The 24,038-nt window shown below is 35.3% G+C and overlaps 1 protein-coding gene across 1 annotated transcript in view; it reads right to left on the reverse strand.

The window, feature by feature from the left end:
- Positions 1 to 24,038, reverse strand: part of FBN2 (fibrillin 2) — a 263,918-nt gene that overhangs the window by 89,154 nt on the left and 150,726 nt on the right. The window contains exons 12-19 of the mRNA XM_021664917.2: positions 20,168 to 20,287; positions 19,142 to 19,267; positions 18,146 to 18,268; positions 16,040 to 16,162; positions 10,034 to 10,186; positions 7,343 to 7,396; positions 5,592 to 5,717; positions 2,140 to 2,265 (exon numbers count right to left, since the gene is read on the reverse strand). Coding sequence (XP_021520592.2) covers positions 2,140 to 2,265; positions 5,592 to 5,717; positions 7,343 to 7,396; positions 10,034 to 10,186; positions 16,040 to 16,162; positions 18,146 to 18,268; positions 19,142 to 19,267; positions 20,168 to 20,287 — 951 coding nt within the window. The remainder of the gene's footprint in view (positions 1 to 2,139; positions 2,266 to 5,591; positions 5,718 to 7,342; positions 7,397 to 10,033; positions 10,187 to 16,039; positions 16,163 to 18,145; positions 18,269 to 19,141; positions 19,268 to 20,167; positions 20,288 to 24,038) is intronic.

Consider the following 24,038-nt stretch of genomic DNA (forward strand, 5'->3'; position numbering starts at 1 on the left):
GTGAAGAGAACTGCTTCAGGCAGAAACATTAACTGCTTGAATGCAATGGTGGAAATAAGAAAAAGACCCAAGGGAAAAAGAGATGAGTAGCCTTCAAGTCTATTCTTTGCAAAACTCTTAATAAAATGCAAATAACAGTGGGAAGAAAGTGTAGAAGTAACAGTTATTTGGTTAGGTTTCCCATGATAAATCATTTTTATTTCCTCCAATCTCATAAGGCTGGAGCTGAAATAGTTGCCTATCATTTCTTCTTTATTTACATAACATGAACTTCTTTCCTATAAATGACAGACATAAAAAAATTGTTCTTGCATTAAAGAAATCTCTCAGATTAAGAACAAGTACACTTTGAATGAGCGAAGATCACTCTTTCTAACCCTCACTATTGCCTGATTTGGTATTAAAGTGCCTTAACATTTACATCATCACCTAATGTTACACTATTAAACACCACTGGCTCCTACGCTTCCTAACTGTTCATGTAAGCAGGCAAGTCTCTGATTTTAACTTCTTTGGTATTTCAGCTCTCGGAACCATTGTACTCAGGCTTACTTGTCTATAAATAATCATTGATAATTCAGTGTACATAGCAAATAGAACCAGACATCATCATCCATTTAGTTCTGCATCACATGTCTCTTGCAATAGAACCAAAAGGTATTTTCCTAGACAGGGAAACCAGTTTTAAAAATAATCAGTTTCCCAGTTAAATCAAGATGACATCCTACACTGCTCTTGCTTTCTAAGTTTCCTAAGATTTAACAGAAGCTTATCCTCCAACAGATACTAGATAAAACTGAAAAAGGACTGTGAGAAGGAAGTGTAGAAAATCAGGAAAAACAAAAACCTTCGAAATCCCTTCTTCCATCTTTCCAAGGCAATCACGGAGGAAATATGGCTAGGACACTTTTCATAAAGTACGTTTCTCTGGGCCATTCTGAAGAATAGGTATTACAGGTGGGAAAGGGATCTAGAAAACAGACTCTGTAGTTGAATACATTTGAGAAGCCAGAGCTGGTTTAAAAAGAGGGCTCTTATAACCTATTGAAAGATATTCCAAACTCTTATGTGTGTCCCCTACTCATCTATGGAGAAGAAAAATCTTCAAGTATTTTAAGTGGGAATGGAATGAGCACTCCTCTTTGAGGAGTCCCTGCAGAGATGATGGACAATATGGGAAACTACAAGTAAGTTTAGAGAAAGGGGATTTTATGCCGAAGTTTTCTATTTTTTTTTCTTTAGGCTAGTTATTGTTTTTCCGTGGCCCCTCCGATTCAATTCAAAGTTAGCACTGCACTTTGTAATTGCATTTCATTGACTTCAGCAGAGTCATTTGTGTTTTGGCATCTTCTTCTATAGTCCTAACTGGTTTCTGTTCACAAGAATGCTTTGAAGTTAAATAGCAAGATGAAGAGAGAACGTTAATATCTTTTTGCATAATATTACTATTGCAGTTTTCTTGGCTGTGGCGTCATGAAAAAAACAAATACTTTAACGATTAAAAAAGGGCTATTCCACAATCAACAAAGATGAAATCTTTTCTTAAAAGTTGCTATTCCAAAGTAGTAACTGGATTTGAGAATGGTATCGGACCCTTCTGTAGGCCCACACGGTGAGACTTAAACAGGAACAATGACTAGTATTCATACCACAGATTATTCTGAAATATACAGCATTTTGATCAAGATACAAAAACATAATTTGATGTGCTCACTGCTTAACCAGTATCTCACTGAAACTGAGGACTTCTCTAACCATCTAACTCATTTAAGTAACTTCCACTGCAAAAATACGTGATTAGAAGAAAACGAAGCTTTTAAACACTAGTTTATGGTCTATAAACCCAAATGACAACTTTTAATTATCAAATGGAAAGGACAATTCTCTCAGACTAAAAACTTACTAAAGTTATCATTTTTACTTAGGCCTTAAATATTTTGTGGGCCAACTTCTTGGGTATATCAATCATTTAATAAATAAAATGCCTAAGAGTTAGCTTTTCCATTACAATTCAGGTTTCTACACTAACAGATCAGAGTGGCTCTGAAAAGCAGAAAACAGTAAACAAATATCTGACATTCTATTTCAACATGTAAAACAAACATTATTCACAAATAAGGCAAGGAAGACAGCTCTTACCTTCACAGGTCTCTGTCTCGGTCCTGAACACATACCCTGGTGGGCACGTACAGCTGTAACTTCCTGGCGTGTTTCGGCACAGTCCATTATCACAAAGCAATCTGTTTACTAAACACTCATCAATGTCTGAAAGCAACCATTGAAAGATAGGAGATACACATATTTAAGCATGCATTACAGCAGGCAGCAATGTTTAATTTTATTATTTGTTTTATTTCTCTCTTCTCCGTGACATAGTCTCTGTATCACAACATACTCTTTATCCTAAGCAAAATGTATTTAGTTTTATTCAAATGGGATATTTTTATGCTAGTGGCTACTTTTAAGATGCTTTTAAATCCCTGGAAAGTATGAGCTAGCTTGGAAAAGCACACCTCTACTTCACTTGCTTTTAGTCCTATAATAATATTATATTTGATATATTTTCAAAGCACTCATAAAATATATCAAAAGCTTAAATTCATTTGCCTGTGTACTTGCTTATGTATAATAAAAGTAACAGAAGGCATTTTTTGTGATTAAAATTTTTAAAAAGAATGCCTCATATCTTCATGTCCCAGATGGTTTAAATATGCATTAAACATCAGTTAAACAAAAGACATTCATTAAACTTTTTCCATTATTTTATCTCAAAAACAGTTAGTTATTAATGGAAATGATGTATTTTGCATTTTCCTTTAGCAGTCCAGAGGAGCCTAGAGAATATATCTAAAATTCTAGTTTAAGAAGCTAACAATGAGTTGTGTGTTTGTTTTTGAGACAGAGTCTCACTCTGTTGCCCCAGTTGTAGTGCAGTGGTGCAATCACAGCTCGCTGAAGCTTTGAACTTCTTGGCTTAAGCAATCCTCCTGCCTCAGCCTTCCGAGAGTAGTGGAGACTACAGGCACATGCCACCATGCCTGGCCAATTTAAAACAAATTTTTTTAGAGATGGGATCTCACTTTGTTGCCCAGGCTGTTCTGAAACTTCTGGCCTCAGGTCAGCTTGGTCTCCCAAAGTGCTGGGATTATAAGCATAAGCTATCACACCTGGCCTCACTTTTTAATCTTCTATCCTTTCATTTTTGCAAGTGTAGTTAGTGACAAAAAGAAATAAACACTCTAGTTTACAGTGAAGAACTCCTTTTACTTAAAGTTACATTTCTAGTCTTGCAAATAACAGTTTTTCCTTATTAAGCAATATACTGACACTGTGGAGAGAAAACAGATCAGAGAAATATCTGCAATTCCATCACCACTGATAATATTCTTTTGTGTTTTATCTGACCTTTTCCCTTCTTGATCTTGTTTTTGCTACAACTCTGAATCTTGATACTTTAAAAATTAACATATTTTAAGGACTAGACTATCATAGCTTTTCCCTTAAGAGTGTAATATGTGTACAAATTGTGACTGCATCACAATTTTCTTTTTTTTTTTTTTTTTGAGATGGAGTCTCGCTCTGTCACCCAGGCTAGAGTGCAATGGCGTGATCTCTGCTCACTGCAGCCTCCACATCCCAGGTTCCAGAGATTCTCCTGCCTCAGCCTCCTGGGTGCTGGGATTACAGGCATATGCCACCATGCCTGGCCAATTTTCATATATTTAGTAGAGGGGTGGTTTTACCATGTAGGCCGGGCTGGCCTCGAACTCCTGACCTCAGGTGACCGAACTTCTGACCTCAGTCTCCCAAAGTACTAGGATTACAGGTGTAAGCCACTGTGTCTGGCCTGCATCACAATTTTTAAACCCATTTTTCTATGCTATGGATTGAATTGTGTCCCTTAAAAACAGTATGTTGAAGTTCTAAAACCCAGTATCTCAGAATGTGACTTTATTTGGAAACAGGATTTTTATAGAAGTAATCAAGTTATACTGAGGTTGTTAGGGCAGGTTGTGATCCAACATTACTGGTGTCTATTTAAAAAGGGAAAATTTGGACTTTACTTCTGGAGAATAAAAGCTAGCATGTTTGTATATTCTTATACATGTTCAATAATCTTTGCTTGGTACTCTTCCCTGTAGTGATCAAAATCTATTATAAGCACATAATATAAATATAGCTTTTACATCCATCTGGATGTTTGTCTTCAACTCCAAATCAAATGAATATGTTCAATAATAAAAGCCACTACCAGAAACACAGAAAAATCTGTTCCTTTCCTAATCATAATCATTAACACTTGGTTGTAAAAGCCATCAGTGATTAGTTGTAAAACTATCATATACAATGATGGACTGAATAACATTTATTTTATAAAAGTTGACTCAAGTGCTTTTTGGGAAAATTTAGATTCTTTGCAAATTCTTGAATATACGCACTAATAGAAAACAATAAAAGATTGTCAGACCTTTTCATCCTCCTCCCCTTCCTTTTGTTAAACATAAATTACATACTTGAGTTTTTTCAATCATTCTCTTATAAATTAAAAAAGGAAATACCTTTGTCTTAGTTGTCATGTTTAGATATATTGTGGGAACTGATTGTTTATAAAGTAAAAATTCTCTCAACCTCTAACATTTTATTTTCTTAACTTACTTGCATCTATACTGACCTGTTAATAGTTGAAGTCAAATTCTTAATAAAAAATTACAAAATTAAGATACATGCAGGAAAACGATAGGTTAATAATTGAGTATGTGTTAATTTGGGAAGAATATTTTAAATACTAAGTGGTGCAATGAAGAAGTTTGTTAATTCTATGTACTAGACTACCATAGCTTTTCCCACAATAGTGTAATATGTGTACAAATTGTGACTGCATCATAAGTTTCTTTTTTTTTTTGAGATGGAGTCTCACTCTGTTACTCAGGCTGGCATGCAGTGGTGTGATCTCTGCTCACTGCAGCCTCTGCATCCTGAGTTCCAGTGATTCTCCTGTCTCAGCCTCTTGGGTGCTGGGATTACAGGCATATGCCACCATGCCTGGCCAATTTGGATCACAACCTGCCCTAACAACCTCATTATAACCCAGCCTCCTGGGTGCTAAGGAGGCTGAGGCAGGAGAATCACTGGAACCCAGGATTCGGAGGCTGAAGTGAGCAGAGATCATGCCACTGCACTCCAGCCTGGGTGACAGAGCAAGACTCCATTTCAAAAAAAAAAAAAAAAGAAAATTGTGATGCAGTCACAATTTGTACACATATTACACTATCATGGGAAAAGCTATGGTAGTCTTGCCCATAGAAGTAACAAACTTCTTTGTGGTGCCACTTAGTATTTAAAATATTCTTTTCCCAAATTAACACATACTCAATTATTAGCCTATTTCCTGCATATACTTTAATTTTGTAATTTTTTACAAGAATCAAACTTTGTTTGATTCTGATACTTTCATATCAATGTGCAATATGAAGGAAACAAGAAAAACTGTAAGATTTTTAGTTTTAGTTATTTATTTGTGTTTTTACTTCTAATATATCTGGGATTAAACTATATGAAAGGTTCTTGCATAAATATAACAAATAACTTACCGATACAGTTTCTTCCAGAGGCATCTGGTTCATAGCCACTATTGCAATTACAACGGTAACTACCACGTAAGTTTTCACAAATCCCATTGGCACATATATCAGGATCCAAAGCACACTCATTGATATCTGCATTAAACATCAAAAGTTGAATGCTCCTACACATGTTATTGTTTGTTGATAAATGTAGGTCTAATAAAGACCATTCAACATATGAAGTGTTTGACTCTGCAAACTCACAATTTGCCTGCCTTTCAGAAAGGAAAAGGAACTGAAAACAAGGAGTAAGAAAATAAAATTGAGAGATATAGGACACTTCACTGGTAAATCAAAAGAAATATGAAAGCAGCTAGCAGAAATTCAAAGAGTTAAATCATGAAATATGACTGTATTTACAATAAAATTAATAAAGACGATTTATAGGCTGTTGGCTCAAAATCCAAAGGAAAAGTCAACTTGATAGATACTGTAACTATCTAATTAAAAGACAGAGATTTATTAGGGTGGCCCATATAATTTTATGGTCCCCAAAGGTACAGGATATTTCTATTTTATTACTTTTTTTGTGGTCAACTGAGTAATATGTTATTTAATAAGTGTTTCTCTTTGCTGATAAGTTGAAATTAATGAAGCGTAAACTTAAAACATGGGTGCTTCAGAACATGATGTTTTATAACAAGCCATGAACATGACTACTACTACTATATCACACAGGGGTAGTGGGACTTGTGCACTGATGTACTTGTGTGAATGACCAAGTAGTTTCAGATAGTGGCTGGCTCTGCTAGGGAGGCTCTATTGACAGGGAATATAGTGAAAGAGTCAGCCTCAAATCAAGTTTTGGTCACTATGCTCAAATTTTGATGCTATTGTTTTCAATAATTTGGAAGATTTTAAATGCTTTGGAAACGTCTTTCATTTCATACTCAGGAAAAATGTACTTGTAAAAGTTTACTTTTTACTCTGGTTTGGATATTTATCATAAAGATTCAACATTACTGCCTACCATTTATAATATGAATAAAGCCTTCTCAAACACAAGTGTAGAAGAATATATATATAATATATATATATATTCTTATATATACCTGTTCATATATAGTGAAGATAAATAACACCCCAGTTTTATTCACATATAAATGAATCTATATGTATACTAAAAATAAAAGAACTTGAAAATTATAAACACATATGTACTTATACATTCAAGATTCCATATTGGAATTCTGTTAACCATAATAGAAAATTGAAAGCAAGAAAAACTTTAGCAAATTTTACTTCTTGACTTGGAGAGAAATATTTTACTATTCTTAGGTATAAATAGTCTTAAATTATTTCAGCCAGTATATCCCAAACTTGATTAATATCAAATGTCTCTTTAATACTATTTATTTTTCTAACCCTATTTGCACCATTACTTAATAGTTTCTCATAAAATTGACTTATACTTTTTTTAATATAAATGCCACATCTATACATTTCTTAAGCAATGATTATTGAAATCAGGAGAGCAGTTTGTTAGTGACATTTTTAACAACGCATATTTAACAGATAAATATTTATCCAAGATGAAAATGTGCATCTACATACACTTAATATTATGCAGCTTATAACCACTGCTTAAGGGGATAATTAATCTCATTATTTTATAATATTATATTTTCATACTGAATATGCTCATATAAATATTATAATTATAAAGCTACACAATTATGTCATATGATTATTATAAAATTGAAATTAACAAGAGTTACCTCTTCCATCCACAGTGATACCTACTCCGCTACTACAAAGGCTATGGAATTCAGCTGTATGACAAAAATAAATAAGAGAATTAAAAATAACAATATCTATTTCATATACAAGTCATTTTTATAACTTCAAAACTACCATTGGGAAAAATTATTTGTGCATTAATTTTTAAAGTGAAAAAGATGACCATTTTCTGGCACGCAATTATGAAATTCTAAACTCATAAACATAAAAGAGTAAATAAAATCACTTGTAGTCATCATCCTGAATATTATAAATATATATAAATATTACGAATATTTTCTACATACAGAAACTTCAAGAAAAATCTAAATGGTCTTAACAAAGTTTGATATTTAACTTTTTTTCCTCTCACTAATAAAATAGTAACAGTCAAAATGTAGGTTATAGTACTTACCAAGTGCTTGGCATTGTTCTGCATTTTACATCTAACAATTTCGTTAATCTTCCCAATACCACAAACTAAATGCTATTGTATTTTCTTTTTTACAACTGAGAAAAAGGGGAACACAGAGAAGCGCAGTAACTTGACCAAGGTCACAGAGGTTGTGAGTGGAGAAGCAGACGTGGCTCCTCGGTGCTCTATCACCGGCATGTCATGTCAATATCCCATTTAATAAGCCATTTAATATTGTTTTCTCAGTTATGTAGAAGTATCACATTTATTCAATCAATCTCTTACTGGTGAAATTCATTTTGTCCAACTTTTAGCAACTATCATAAATAATACGAAGTTTAATTATATCTTTAGGATCTCTTGCAAGTAAAACTCTGAAAGTTTATCCCCCTTATAAAGTTTTAGATAGTTCTTCCCCTCCAAAAATGTCCTCGAATTATCCTTTTATCAGCAGTATAAGGGAGTATTCATTTTAATATCCTCATTATCACTGGGAATAATCAATCATCTATATCAATCTGATAAACAAAAATGGCACCTTATTTTATTTTTAATTTTATGGAGAGTAGGCATCTTTTTATATGGTATTCTTTCATTGGCATTTCTACTTCATGAAATTCTGTTTGTGTACACTGCTCTTTTTTCTATAGTGGATTACAACTTTCCTTATGGATTAATGTAAATTCCATAAAGATGAAGAAATGACACATAAAATATTTTTTCCAGTTTACTTGTGTATTTTACTATTTAGGCCTGCTTTGAAAGTCTTTTACCATTACAAAATAAAAAAGAATTTATATTCTATATGAAAATTATGTTTTAACGTTTAATGTAGGCACCTAACTTAATACTTTTTTCCAAAAGTTATCAACAATAATTATTTAATCCTTTTCCTCGCTGCTCCAAAATGCTTTGTTATATCCTAATTCCTATTCATATTCAGTTTTCTAGATTCATTTTATTAGTTCACTTAGCTTTTTGTCTAGTCTTACACCAATTTTTGAACTTCTTTGATAATATGTATAATTCAGTTTGGTATATTTTAGAGCTAGATTCTCCTCATTATCTTTATTTTTTTTAAAAAAAATCACACTCAGTAATTCTTCCAGATGCAACAAATCATTATTTCCATGTTTGAAGAATCTATTTAAGATTTTTAAGGGAATTACAAGACATTTCCTTTGCAGGAATGCCTTCCTGTATCCTCCACATGGAAAGTTCTTATTTGTTTCAAGACCAAACTAAACATGCCCCTTCTGTGAGGTCCTTCTCAGCTACCCTGGGATACTAATTGCTCCTTCCTCTGTGCTCTCTCATGCTTTTGTATGAACCTTTTAAGGCACTAATCACACTAAATTGTAATTTATACATTTGCCTGCCTGTATTCTGAACTACTCCTAAAGTTAAGGAAAAATACAGATTGTGTTTATGTTAGAATCCCTACTGAACTTACATATATTAAATATGGGTTTAGTGAAAGTATGAATAGATAAGTGTCAATCTTATTGACCCAAGAGTTTGGAACTATTGCCTGAGATTGTGACTTGAGATCACTTGGTGTCAAAATATAAAAAACAAATCAAATTGAGTTCTTGCGTTTATAACCTTGAAAGTCGTAAGTAAATTTTATGCTATTTGTGTTCACAATGACAGCACAGATCAAGGAAATTGAGGCTATCACGTTCATGTAAAAAAAAAAAAAAAACCTCCTGTAATCATCATAACTGTATAAGTAAATAGATTTTTGTTTGTTTTTTAAAGAGTCAGCATCGCGCTCTGTTGCCCAGGCTGGAGCATAGTGGCACGGTCATGGCTCACTGCAGCCTCAAACCCTTGGGCTCAAGTGATCTCCCCCACCTCAGCCTCCCTACTAGCTGGTACTACAGGTGTGTGCCACCACACCTGGCTAATTAAGAATTTCTTTTTGCCAAGACAGGGTCTCACTATGTTGCTCAGGCTGACCTTGAACATCTGGCCTCAAGTGATCCTCCTGCCTCAGCCTCCCAAAGTTCTGGGATTACAGGCGTGAGCCACCACACTCAGCCAGCAAATAGATTTTTTTTATTCACCGTGTGTTCTGTCGGCCTAGAAATCATATATAAACACAAGCCAAATCTCCTTACTGTCTGCCTCACATATCAATACAAGATTGGATTTCTTTTCTTCAGTTAAAATTAATGATGAAACACTTAAGAGCTGATGTTCTCTTTAGCCAAATATCTAATGTTGCATTTCTTGATTCTTTATCAAGTATGAAGATAGCACATGTGACTACCTGAATTTTTTGCAGGACATGGCTGGCAGGGTTCTCCAAAACCATAGTCTGGATTGGCACAGCAGCATTCGGACTTGGTCACTGCACCAGGGAAAGGACGGACACACACTCCTTTCTTGATTCCTCCATAGCAGGTACTGCGCATGTGAGTATCTAAAGGAGATAGAAAAACAATGACTTGAGGCAGTGATAGAGACAAAGAGATTTCAAAACCGAAAGCTTCTTTTTACCCTGGTCACTAGATTGGCAGTTTTTAAAGGGCATATGAAACTTTTATTTATTTTTTATTTTTATTATAATTTTTTTTGAGATAGAGTCTCACTCTGTTGCCAGGCTGGAGTGCAGTGGTGCGATCTCGGCTCACTGCAACCTCCACATCCTGGGTTCAAGTGATTCTTCTGCCTCAGCCTTCTGAGTCACTGGGATTACAGGCAAGCACCAGCACGTCCAGTTAATTTTTCTACTTTTAGTGGAAATGAGGTTTCACCATGTTGGCCCGGATGGTCTTAATCTCTTGACCTCATGATCCAACCGCCTCGGTCTCCCAAAGTGCTGGGATTACAGGTGTGAACCACGTCGGCCAGCCAGGCATCTGAGACTTTGATTTTGCATCGTTAGCATGTAATAGTGCTAGGAAATCAACAAATGTTTTTTGAGTGAGGGTAAGTATGAATGTGTATCTCCGATTCTATTTTTTTTCTTTAATAAGTTTTATAAGCTACACAGTATCCATTGTCCCATTTATCCTCACAAACCTTTCATGGAACCTAGGATATTTCTACAGTTATAAAGAATACTTTGAGCTCTAGTCACTGGCTATACTATATTCAAAATGACACTTCTTATCTCAATTTTGGAAGTTCTCATAAACAATGAAGTCAATGAAGTTAAATTACCTTGAGGTGATACTGCTTGGGCATGAGATTTCCTACTGCCACTTTTTGAGTTAGGAGGTCTTTCTTTTCAACTCCCAGGATACTGCTTGTGACTGTTTCAACCTCAGAAACTCAGTAAATCCAGTTATAAAAATAGTTAACTACCATATGTGCTCTTGGCATTGTGCTCGTTGCTTTCAGACATGATCTCATTGAACAGTCAGGTCAACAGCTCTACAGGAGTGGTCATTATGAGCACTTTACAGATGAGGAAGATGAGGTTCAGCACTACCTAAGTAGTTTGAAGTCCTTGAATATCCAGTGCCTGAGTTGGGGTTCAAACAAGGCTTATGTGACTTCCAAAATGCTTCTTTCTAGTAAGTAAGGCTATACCTTAAAGAAGCATGTTCTGCTTAGTCCTCTCACTCTTAATTCTCATAAAATATCCTACAACTTTATGAGACAGTAAATGGTGAACTATAAAAAACTCAGATCATAAAGGGCAGAGAACCAGTACAATTTTTAAGCAGTATACTGACCTGGTAATTTCACCAGAGATAACCTCTATTATAAATATCTGTAATTATTCACAACTTGTTGGAAAAATTTTTATCTGCTTGTTATGCAAAATGAGTCATCCAATAATTTCTTATGACCTGGGGGCATTTCTGATTAAAACAATGTGATTTATGGCTGCATTAAAAATGAGATATGTGTGTGCTTAAATGGAAGGAGGCCATGGGATTCACCAGCCCCATCCCTGAGGAGTCAACTCAGTGAAGCTTTCTGCCTCTGCTGTGGCTGAGTTTGGTAACATACCCTCTGAGTTAGACACAAACACAGATGACTTGAAGGCAAATTTGCACAAATACAACATAGTTCATGATTTCCGATATGATTTTTGTGAGTTCTTTGGACATTACCAATTATCTTGGAAGGCATCTATGAACAGCCAAAGTTATTTCTGCTTTTGGACTAAGAGCACATGCCATGCAGGATTTTTTGGAAGCAAGCAGATAAAAGGCCTATGGAACTCACTGGAAGAGTGAGACCTGTTATGTGATAGTTTAGTTTACATTACAGGTGAATTAATCTCTTTAGAGTACTCAACACCGGAAGTTTCATGAAAAAGAAAGTAGCATAACTTACGTGTGGGTTTTAGGGACATACACTTCTTCAGGTTCAGATCCCCACAAGATAACCTTACATAAATTACTTAACATCTTCCTTATTCATCAAATAAGGATACAGTTTGTATAGTAAATGAAAGTATATTTGTTAAGTAGTAAGCACAGTGCCTGTGACACATTTGAAATACTCAGAAAATGGTGACCACCTTACTTCCCTCTTCTATTTTTTTCTAAGACTAGTAAAGTACAGTAGTGAGAAGGGAGGAAAAGCAGAACAAGGAGTTCTATCTGTAACTGACTGAACCATCAATTGAGATAACTCACTATCTCCCTACTGATCTTTTCCTGTTCCAAGACCCCAAACTGGCAACATAGCTCATATTATACTATTCAAATGTAACTAATCCACTGTATACGGGTGGATAGGATAAGAGGAACAATACCAGTAGCACCATCAGAATATGCTCACTTGAATGTGCTGGTGACAGACTGGCCCTAAATGCTAAGCGGCATCTTTTCCATATGTTATCCGATCTCTGCCCTCCCTCTCTCCCTCCCTCTTTCCCTTCCTCCCTCCCTCCCTCCCTTTCTTCCTTCCTCCCTCTCTCTCTTTCTCTTTTCTTCTCACTCTTGTCGCCCAGGCTGGAGTGATCTTGGCTCACTGAAATCCCCAGCTCCTGGGTTCAGGTGATTCTCCTGCCTCAGCCTCCTGAGTATCTGTGATTACAGGCACCCACTACCATGCCTGGCTAATTTTGTATTTTTAGTAGAGATGGGGTTTAACCATGTTGGCAGGGCTGGTCTCGAACTCCTGACCTCAGGTGATCCACCGGCCTCGGCCTCCCAAAGTGTTAGGATTACAGGCATGAGGCACCATGTCTGGTCCCTTTTATTTCTTAAAAAATGAAAAAATTAAAAACTTCCTCAGGTAATTAGCAGATCTGCATACCATGGGTAAAATGTGTATGGATGCAAAATGCTAACTTTATTTTATTCTTCTTTCTTTAATATCAACCTTTATTTATAACTTAAGTAGCAACTCTTAAGACTATGGCCTAGATATGGTGTCACTATTCTAATTAAATAACAATAATATCAGTAGTAGTTAACTTATTGGACATGCTATGTTCTAGACACCATTCAAAGCTTTATTTAATTCTCAAAACAACAAAAGAGCAAAGGAAGAACAGAGAAGTCCTTTTTCTTTCTGTCATCTTAGAATTTTTTTGTCATCTAAGCATATTCAGTAGTTATCACGTGGTCTGAGTTTTCTTCCGTACTTATTAAACTGCATCACTGAATAAACTTAAAAATAAATTTTGAATGAATGGGAAAGATAAAAATATGATTGCCTTTTGTTTATATCTTGCTTGTGAGTTGTATTTCAACATACTAGTTAAAATTGTAGTTTAATTATCTGAAACTTAAAAAAAACCACATCTTAATATCTACAGAAGAAAAATAAATAAAAAAAGAGATCTAAAATTAAAATGCTAATCCTAATAGTAATTCATAACAGTGATTCATTTCTTTCTTTCTTTTTTTTTTTTTTTTTTTTTGAGACAGGGTCTTACTCTGTCACCCAGACTGGAGTGCAGAGGCACAATCATAGCTCATTGTAACCTTCACCTCCAGAGCTCAGGCAATCCTCCCACCTCAGCCTCCCAAGTAGCTGGAATTACAGGCATATACCACCATGCCTGGGTCATTTTTGCATTTTTTGCAGAGACAGGATTTCACCATGATGCCTACACTGGTTTTGAACTCCTGAGCTCAAGCAATCTGCCCACCTCAGAATCCCAAAGTGCTGGGATTACAGGCACGCACCACCATGCGTGGCTAATTTTTCTATTTTTTGCAGAGACAGGGTTTTATCATGGTACCCAGACTGGTCCTGAACTCCTGGGCTCAAGCAGTCTTCCCACGTTGGAACCCCTAAGTGTTGGGATTACAGGCATGACCTACTGAGCCAGGCCTCATCACAAATTTAAAGAATCAATGGGTCTAAAAGTAACATCAAGCCAAAAGACGTGAAGAAAGCACATCTAGCACGTTATGGAAACAGTAATATATGATTTTACACACATGACAAATAATGTTTTTATTTTAAAAAGTTTAAATGACCACAATGATGAAAAACTGGAGGGGGCTTTCTGACAATTTCTGACGTGTTTTCTGGATGCAAACAAGAGAATCAACTTTTATGTTTTACTGAATTCCTAACAACGACTCACATGTTGGTTGCTTAAGAGAAAAACAATTTCTCCCTCCAAAACTGGCTTTGTACTCATGGTATATTTCAACAGAATCATTTAGGTAAAGGAAAAAAACAAGTAAGTATATTAAAGCAACTGAAAATATTTTAGCTCTGTAAGCAGGAAGAAGCTATATTTTTCTAGCTGTTGTATTTGAAATATCCATGAACAAAGTGCTGACAACTTCGTGGTGTGAAATAAATCTTTAACTGGGTTGAGTGGATAAATTTGAGTGAATAGATTATTTCCATCTGTAAATTCTCCACTTCTTCTCCTTCTTGGGATCCAAATGTTTTGATTCTCATAGGTAAGAGTAAAGTATTAACTATGTCTAAGAATATTCTATCTCTCAAATATACTTTGAAATCTCGTTTCTATGCTTTACTGTACAACCTGAAAAACAAAAGGTACATAATGGCTAATTCACTCTAGAAGCCTCATGAAAGCATTTTGGAGAGAAAACTTCACTAAATGCCTTTTTACTACTCACTCTGCGATCCTTATCATTGGAACATATTGTTGGGGTTCCAAAATGACAGTGACACTTCTGTTTTGCCTACCTCTTCAAAGCTGAGCCTGGTACTTCTGATTGATTTTCATGGGATCAATTTGACAAAAGTATCCTAGAGGAATCTGCATGGCTTAGATAAAACACATATCCTTGCTCAGACTCTTGCTCACACTTCTTTATACTCTTGCTTCTGCAGCTAGCTGCATGGTGATGAGGAATAACTGAAAACATTTCGAGCTCTTGATATAAGTTCAATATTTATATTTTAAGTTTTGTTAGGGTAAAACCAAGAGTTTACTTACCTCTAACTATAATCCCTGTTACATATCTTTTTTTTTGAGATGGAGTTTTGGCTCTTGTTACCCAGGCTGCAGTGCAATGGCACTATCTCAGCTCACAGCAACCTCCACCTCCTGGGTTCAGGCAATTCTCCTGCCTCAGCCTCCTGAGTAGCTGGGATTACAGGCACGCACCAACGTGCCCAGCTAATTTTTTGTATTTTTAGTAGAGATGGGGTTTCACCATGTTGACCAGGATGGTCTCGATCTCTTGACCTCGTGATCTACCTGCCTCGGCCTCCCAAGTGCTGGGATTACAACAAGCGTGAGCCACTGCGCCCAGCCCCCATTACATATCTTATCTGTTATTAATTATAAGACTGATATGCACTGTGTTTAGGATTCAGTTATCTAATATTATCAAGGATGCTGGTTTAAAGATGTATTTTTTCCTCCAGCATTTTTGACTTGTATCCCATAAGAGCCTTCTGAAGGGAACTATCTGAGGGTTTCTGCCCATTAAAAAAATAGCTTTGTTAATATATAATTTACATATCATAGAATACATCCCTTTAAAGTGTACAATTTAATTGTTTTTAGCATATTTACAGATATGTATACCCATCACTATAGTTGATTTTAGAACATTTTTATCACCTCAAAAATATCTTTCAGCTCCCACTCCACTCTCCCAGCACCCGCATCCTCTCTCTCCTAACACGAATCTACTTTGCTTAATAGACTAGCCGATTCTGGGGATTTCATATGGATGGAATCATATACTGTATGGTGTTTTGTGACTCGCTTCTCTCACTTAGCATAATCTTTCCAAGGTTTATCCACGTTTTAGCATGCACTCTTTTTATAGTAAATATTATTCCATTGTATAGAAATACATCTGTCCATTTTTCAAAGTTCATTTTGCACAGTGGGGCCATTATAAAATGTTTCACTTACCAACACACACGCGTCCATCCATGCCCACAGCCAGGCCTGGGGGACAGTCACAGCGGAAGGACCCTTCATTGTTGATGCAGTGCCCATTCATGCAGATTCCTGGGGTCTGGCATTCATCAACATCTGTGCAGTGGGTGACAGAAGTCAAGCGGTTACTGGGTAAATTTAACTTTCTTACTGGGTTTACTTGCTGCCACTGCTCTATACTACCAACCTTTTGTTTATAACTTTATAACTTGTGAAGAACACGTAAGTGTGATAACAGATTATATGTAAATGCAATCCTTTCAATACATTTCAGAAAGACAGAGTAAAAGTTGCTTTACTTTACCCATTGAGGAAAAAAAAGCCTCACAATCCACTTTTTTCATTATTTATATGAGAATCCCATTTAATGTTAAATAATCCAAATTAGTTAAGTAAAACAAATTATTTTAAAATTAAGGTAAACTTCTGTAATTTTTTTCACACAAAGACACTTTAACTAGAAATAGATGCTATGTTGATATTAATTTGGTCATTTCATAACAACAAAATAACTTGAGGTGTGTCTTCTAATTTTCAATCACCTTGAATTTATCAAATGTAACCCAGCATTAAATGACTTCCCCAAAAGATGAACCAGACTTTAAACACACAGCTGCTGACTCAGGAATATTTAAAATCTTCACATTTGCAATTAAATAATTAATAAGAACTAATTTCTTGAAAGCAGAAACTGGTAAGATCTAAGTCATCTTTAGATATACACTGAAGTTTCTTTAGAAAGGCTGAAATAAAGTCACATACTGTAACATAATTTTATACACTGCAGCATAATGCCAATTTGCTATCTTATGTTAAATTCAAATCAGTTCACTCTGAGATGATATCCCAGTCATGAATTCAACCAGCAAAACTACAGTACTCTTCCTTCCTGGAGAGTCAAAAATCTATTTGTTATTCAGGGACATAAGAACTCAGTCTCAATTTTTTAATCTCTATTGTCTATGGAATTTCATTTAAATTCATTGAAATTATAGAGATTGAGCATGATCCTTATCTGGTATTCAGATTAAGTTTGTAAAACTGAAGGCAGAACATCGCTGATGGAGATATTTTTGTCTAAAAGAAGGAAACAAAGAAAAAGAAAAATTTGTCCAGGTGTGATGGCTCATGCCTGTAATCCCAGAACTTTGGGAGGCTGAGGCAGGAGCATTACTTGAGCCCACGAGTTTGAGACCAATCTGGGCAACACAGTGAGTCCTCATCTCTGCAAAAAATAAAACAAAATTAGCTGGGCATGGGAGCGTGTGCCTGTAGTCCCAGCTACTTGGGAGGCTGACGTGGGAGGATCACTTGGGCTCAGAAGTCAAGGCTGCACTGAGCTGAGATCGCGGCACTACACTGCAGCCTAGGTGACAGAGCAAAATCCTGTCTCAAAAATATATACATTTTAAAAAAGGAAAAGAAAAATTTGCTTCTAAGTAGAAGCTGCAAAATGTATTCCACTTTACTAAATTTCAGTTTGAGTACAAACATAGTAAGGTCTCATCTATTTCCAAGAGGCATATCTTTAGCTTAGTAAAGTTATCACTAGAGCTTGGTTTTCAAAATGGCTTCATAAAGAAAAGAATTAATTGGAATATTAAAATTATGTATTCACTAAATCAACATAAGATTTTTGCTAATGATACCATTACAAGTGGTCTATATATTAGCTTTATGGAAAAGATGTAATGCTAAACCCATAATGAATGATTGTGGAAAATATAGTTCTGAGAATACATTAAAAAAAATTTCAAGATTCTTTCTTTCTCTTTTTTATTCAGCCAAGCAGTTGAAAGAAATTATTTCTACATTGTTTTTCACAAGACTTGCTAAAACCAATCTGTCAGCCCCTTAATTTTTCCTATACCATTATTATTTTGGTTAAGATATTACTGTTCCCTAGACTACAATGGGTTTTTTTCTAGAAAGCTTTAGACACCTGCCTTAGTGAATTAGCAAGAAATGTGAATAATATGAAAGCCACATGAGGAAGTTGAAGTAATTCTTCCATGGTTCATTCAAATAAAAAAGGTGGTTTCAATCATGGTCACTTTCCTATCTGAAAGCCACACATACCAGTACAGTAACGCCCATTTGGAGCCAAGACAAATCCTGGTTTGCAGATGCACTTGAAGCTGCCATCTTCATTGATGCACATTCCATTCAAACACATGTTGGTAGTTGTACATTCATCATGATCTGTAGAAGAGGAAAGAGTGACTTTGAACACTGGCCTTGAGGGAATCAATTCCTTCTTCTTCCACAAACAACACCCAGTCAAATTCCACTACATAAACGAGCCATGTGCTCATGGCTTTAAGTTTTTTTTTTTTTTTAAAAAATGCCAACTGAATGAGAGAAAATAGTGCAGAAAGTGGAAAGAACCTTCAGTATACGGATTTAAAGGAAAAGAATTAAATAAATTTTGTGCTTAGCTCCTATTAAAACCACATAAACCATGAGTAGTGTGTTACTTTGTGAAAAAGATAATATAATTTCAGTGAGTGTTTATTTTATAAGAAAATAAGGCAATGGCAGACCTCACTGCAAATGAAATGATCTGGACTTTCACTGGTAGATGAATATGATGTGTTGCTTTGTAAACAATATTTCTGTGGTGTGTTGGTATCTATTGCACTGCTAGACGTCACAGGCCACAATTTTGGAGATTTGTGTACTGCATATGTCAAACATTTTTATATTCCTCCAGTTTGTGAAGGACAAGAAGACCTTTTCTATTTTGTCAGTGTTGTAAACCCAAAACCTGAAATAGAGTAGGGGCTAAAAATTATTTAAACTTATGAAGAATAACTGCTACTTACCATTTAACATGTAACACACAGGAAATTTTCAGAAGCAGTAAATTATTCATTGTTATAACATATCCCCCCCACAAAACAAATCTGTCTCTATGCTTTAACAGTCTTATATTAAAAGCATTTACATTTTACCTAAGTTACCTGAAGATCTCACATATGTGGTGTGTGAGCGTTCATGGAAATAGTATACGGTTCTAAATAAAAATGTATATCCTTTTAAAATCTTTTGTAAAGGAGCAGGCAATTTCCATACCAACACAGTTTTTTCCATCTGTAGTTAATTCAAAGCCAGCATTGCAAATGCACTGGAAACTTCCATCTGTGTTCACGCATCGACCGTTTTTACAAAGAACTCCATTCTGGATGCACTCATCAATATCTAGGAGATTAAAAACGGCCAAACATTATTCTTTTGCAACACTTATAGATAAAAACAGTAAGATAAGAAATGGAATTTTAAATATTCAAAGTCATGTTGCTTCTTTAGCAAAATTTGTCTCTCACCGGCTTTTTTTTTTTTTTTTTTTTTGGATAGGTAGGTGCAAGCAATTTTACAGCCCTTACGGTAGCTGAAGAGGGAAAGAAAAAAAAAGAGGGTATCCAGTCAACCTAAGACAGGGTGGGCAGTGCAGCTGGAATTACTGGTTGCAGCTGTTTTTGACATAGTGGATGAAGGCCTTAAAAGTCAGAACAAGATGTTGGATAAGTGTAAAGTAACTACAGAATTTCTAGATTAAGAGTAATACAATGAAAACTTCTGGAGAAAGCTGATTCAAGAAACTACCTGTGACTGAATAGGAAATGAAAAAGAAGACAGGCAGTCATCTGGTAAAAGAATTCTGAGATGAATCAGCAGTGAGGCAGCGAGTTTGGACCCTGGTGGTGGGTGTAGCACTGAAGCTGTGAATAAAGACCAGGCATGACTTGGTGTTGGACTATGTGTGGGATTCAAAGAAAACAGTAGTTGGAAATTACTATAAATCTTAAGCTCAGTTAATCAGAGGTTACTGATGTTACTTCGAGAAAGGAAGCTCTGATCTAGGGAAGGAAGATAAACTGAACGTTTGTGAAGCCAGATACCATGTTGCCTGGGTTATAGATGCAAACAATGTTTATGTTTAAAGGGAGAATCTCTGAGGGTATTATAAATAAATCTGTAATAATGTAACAACACTTATTTTATTCCATGTTTTATTTTAATAAATTTACTTTTAACTTCAACAGACTTGGTCACTATATTTCATGGAACATTTTCATACGTGAAAGCAAACTGCCTTACCAATGCATGCTTGCTTGGTAGGAGTCCTCTGGAATCCAGCATGACATTTACAATAATAGGAACCAGGTGTGTTAACACAATCTCCATTAGTGCAGGGATTTGATGTGCATTCATCAACATCTGTGAGCAGCAAAAGAAACCATTATAGACTTCACTCCATTTGTAGAAATGTTTGTTTAAAGTACATTTAGCCCTCTAAAATTTGAGAGAAGGCCCGTCAGTGGTAATAGTCTAAATAGCGAAGTATTTATAAATGAATGAAAATTCCTTTCTTCAAATACACTCTGAGGCCAGTCTGAAGATTTACAAAAATATGGCCTATTAGAGAGTACACAGGAATTCGCTTTAATCAAGAATTAAAGATTTTTCAGTTGGAATAATGGCCAATGATTAAAAGCATGGGCCCTGAAAAGACAAATAGGCTATAATGCTTATTGCTTATACCAATGTGGGCAAGTTAATAACCTCTTTAAGGCTTAGTAAAGTCTCAGAAGAACAATGAAAGGATTCTGAAGATATATATTTATGTTACATGTTGTCACTGCTATCAGTTTTAAAGAAAGAGATTGATGGATTATGGAGTGTCTTTGGTATGACTTTTTTTTTGGTGAACTCATCTATGTGTACAACTATATATACACTAAAGCTTGGATAATGTTTTGAAGTAAAAAACATGGGAGAGTAGAAAATGAAAACATTAAAACAAAGCCCATTTTCTTCAGCAGTTTCAGGTTTCTTTAGGATTTAAAAATTGGCACAGGGATTTGTTGTATAAAATGTAATTTTATGGAAATACTAGTCATGACCAAAAACTGAGAGAGTCATGCTTTTCATTCAAGGTCTCCTAAAACCTAATTAAATGCAAACCCATTGCAGAATTCAGGGACTGAAAAGCCAAATGACAGACTGAACACTCTGGACCAGTTAAATCCCAGAGAAATCACGTGTCAGTATAAGAAGTTTAATTCATCTTCTCTCAGCAATGCCCATTAAATACTATTTTGAATCCTTGCAAATTAAAAACCTGGCTAGTTGATGAGGGCATTATGATTTGCCATTTCATATACATGTAGAAGCCATTAACATATACAATTTCAGCTAAATTGGAGAATGTAACAATGAAATCAATTCACAGGTTTACCACTTTAATAAGCAGATTCCTACTTTCACAGATGTTCTTAAAAGAGGAACTGTACTGTATCAAGCCCACCAACTTCATTTATGTAAACACTCAGATTGAATGTAATTAAACCCTTTCTGGTAAAGGAAATAAACCTCATAGCAAATAAAATAAAAACAACAAAGAGTAACAGGACTAAATGCTTTTTCAATCCATCCAAGGACCCCTTCAGCCCACAAAGACTCACTTACATTTAAAGTTTTGGTTGATACCATCAACTCTACTGAGCCAAAGGAATGTAGCAAAATGAGAAAAGAGAGAGAGCATTAGCAAGCAAATAAAGTGTAATAAATAGACTTTCCAATAGGAAATAGCACCTTCAGTTCACAGTGTTGAAGATCACTTCAATTTTGTGTTACATAATCGAAACGCAACAATTAAAAATGTGTTGTAGCTCTTATCTTTACAGACGCCTCAACGTAAAGCTCTGTTCTACTAAAGAACATGAGAAACCACGCATCCATTTTCCTCTCTTTAGGGAAAGTTTCAGGAAAGCCACGTCACCTTGCAGGACTGTTTTCTCCCCTGGAGAGCCTGCTCCTAAGCTCCTTGTTGCTATGGCAGCTCTGCCAGCTATTTTGCCATTATAGCCATAATTCACTTCTGTCTCCTAAACCCCTCAGGGACTCATCAAGGGTCTGGTACACAGAAAAAAATATAATCGTTCACTTACTTTTTCTTTGGAAGTGAAAACAATCACCAAAAAACAATTAGTGACTTTATAATTCCTTACGACTTTAAACTCCCATTTGTTGTTTTTTGATTGTTTTCTGGGATTTTCAGTTTTAGACTAATCACAAATGACCACTGCCAACTTCTGAAATGAACATTTCATGTCTCCTCTTTATTCTGAGTCTCACAGTCCTGCACCTCCAAGTGATCATGTTAGTTTTGTCTTGTTTACAGGAACAGAGGTAATTAAATACTATGGTCTGTACATTTTAACTTCTTAACTATGTTTTCATCATGGGGGAGGGGGATAAGTATTTTTAAGCAAAGTTCATGGGATTTTACCTCCTAAAATAAATTTTAAAATTATGGAGAATGTTGATTATCAAAATTGTTAAATTCTCCAATACTACTATGGTTAAGAAATATTTTCCCTTGAAAAATACTTTATATGCCAACTTAGAAAAGACTTTTTAAAAAAACACTTGCAAGGGCTCTAAGATTACCTGTAGCCCAATAGAAATTTAAATGATTTTTTTACTATTTCAATAAAAATTTAAATGATTTTTCACTATTTCAAAATAGAGTTACTTGAATTAAAAACATTGCTGGCTGGGCGTGGTGGCTCACACCTATAATCCCAGCACTTTGGGAGGCCGAGGTGGGTGGATCATGAGGTCGAGAGATTGAGACCATCCTAGTCAACATGGTGAAACCCTGTCTCTACTAAAAATACAAAAATTAGCTGGGCATGATGGCACACGCCTGTAGTCCCAGCTACCTGGGAGGCGGAGGCAGGAGAATTGCTTGAACCCAGGAGGTGGAGGTTGCGGTGAGCCGAGATCGCGCCATTGCACTCCAGCCTGGGTAACAAGAGCGAAACTCCGTCTCACACACACAAAAAAACATTGTTAACAGCAGATTGACTTATACAGACACTACGAGAGTTACAAATTTTAATTTTATAGTAGAATTCTCAAGAAAAAGAGAGAAAAATATGATGGTTAAATATAACCGTTTTCAGGCATCAGGCATAGTTCTCACAATAGTAAAATAGACCCAATTCTATTTTCTTTGTCATTGATCCTTTAATAAATCTATTGCCTTTCAAGTTATACTGCTTCATCAGGTATCTCACAAAAGTTCCCAAATAGCAGTAGCAGTTTGTTATTCCTCAAAACATTAGCACAGCTGACATAGTTTTACTACTGTTATCTTGGGCTCTTATAATTTAAAGAACTAGTTAATTAATATCCTCTTCACTTTTTCTGATGTGTTGTTTATAAATTCAATTTGTTGTTTATAAATTAAAATGATTAATAATTGACATTAGAGTATAGGATTAAAATATTAAAACTCATTTTCTGAAAATGTGCTCCATTACTAAGTGATGTCTCTATGAATTACAGTAATAAGAAAGACAAGCCTGCTGCTGGGGTTTTAACTTTGCAGGGTTAAATGATGAGATCTCTCTACCACTCTAAGAAGCATCAGGTGGTATCAGCTAAGCTAGGTAGGCTGCATATGGTTATAGAGTGTAGTTATAGAGTGTACAACTCTACAGTATACCATTTTTATAGATTCTTTGAATGTTGCCCTCCAGGCTTGTGCAGTCCAAATTTGAGTTAAGCCTTATTTCATAACTCTGATTTTGTAGACCTGTACCTAGTTTAGAATGATTGATTTTTCCAAAACATCCTATTTGGCCCACATTGTCTTCTGTAATCATAGTATACTTAGAAATTTTTGGCAAAATTATGAAACTAACTCTCTCTATACCTGGCCTCTCATCTATATTGTTTAATGGAAGACCTGAACTCAAATCTGTTAATTAGGGTTAAGCTAGTTGATGAAACATATGTATGATCAAATGTTAATATTATGAATAAATAAAATGACCTCAAAATGGCTCAATTACTGTCCTAAAACCATTCTTCAAAGTTAGTAAAATTCCCTTAATTACCAAATCCAACAGTTTTTTTTCCTCACTGCTTTTGATTTTTCTACTGCATTTAACACCTG

Source organism: Aotus nancymaae, unplaced genomic scaffold (genome assembly GCF_030222135.1).
Source record: "Aotus nancymaae isolate 86718 unplaced genomic scaffold, 86718_ANA_hifiasm-v0.15.2.pri h1tg000064l_1, whole genome shotgun sequence".
NCBI lineage: Eukaryota > Metazoa > Chordata > Mammalia > Primates > Aotidae > Aotus > Aotus nancymaae.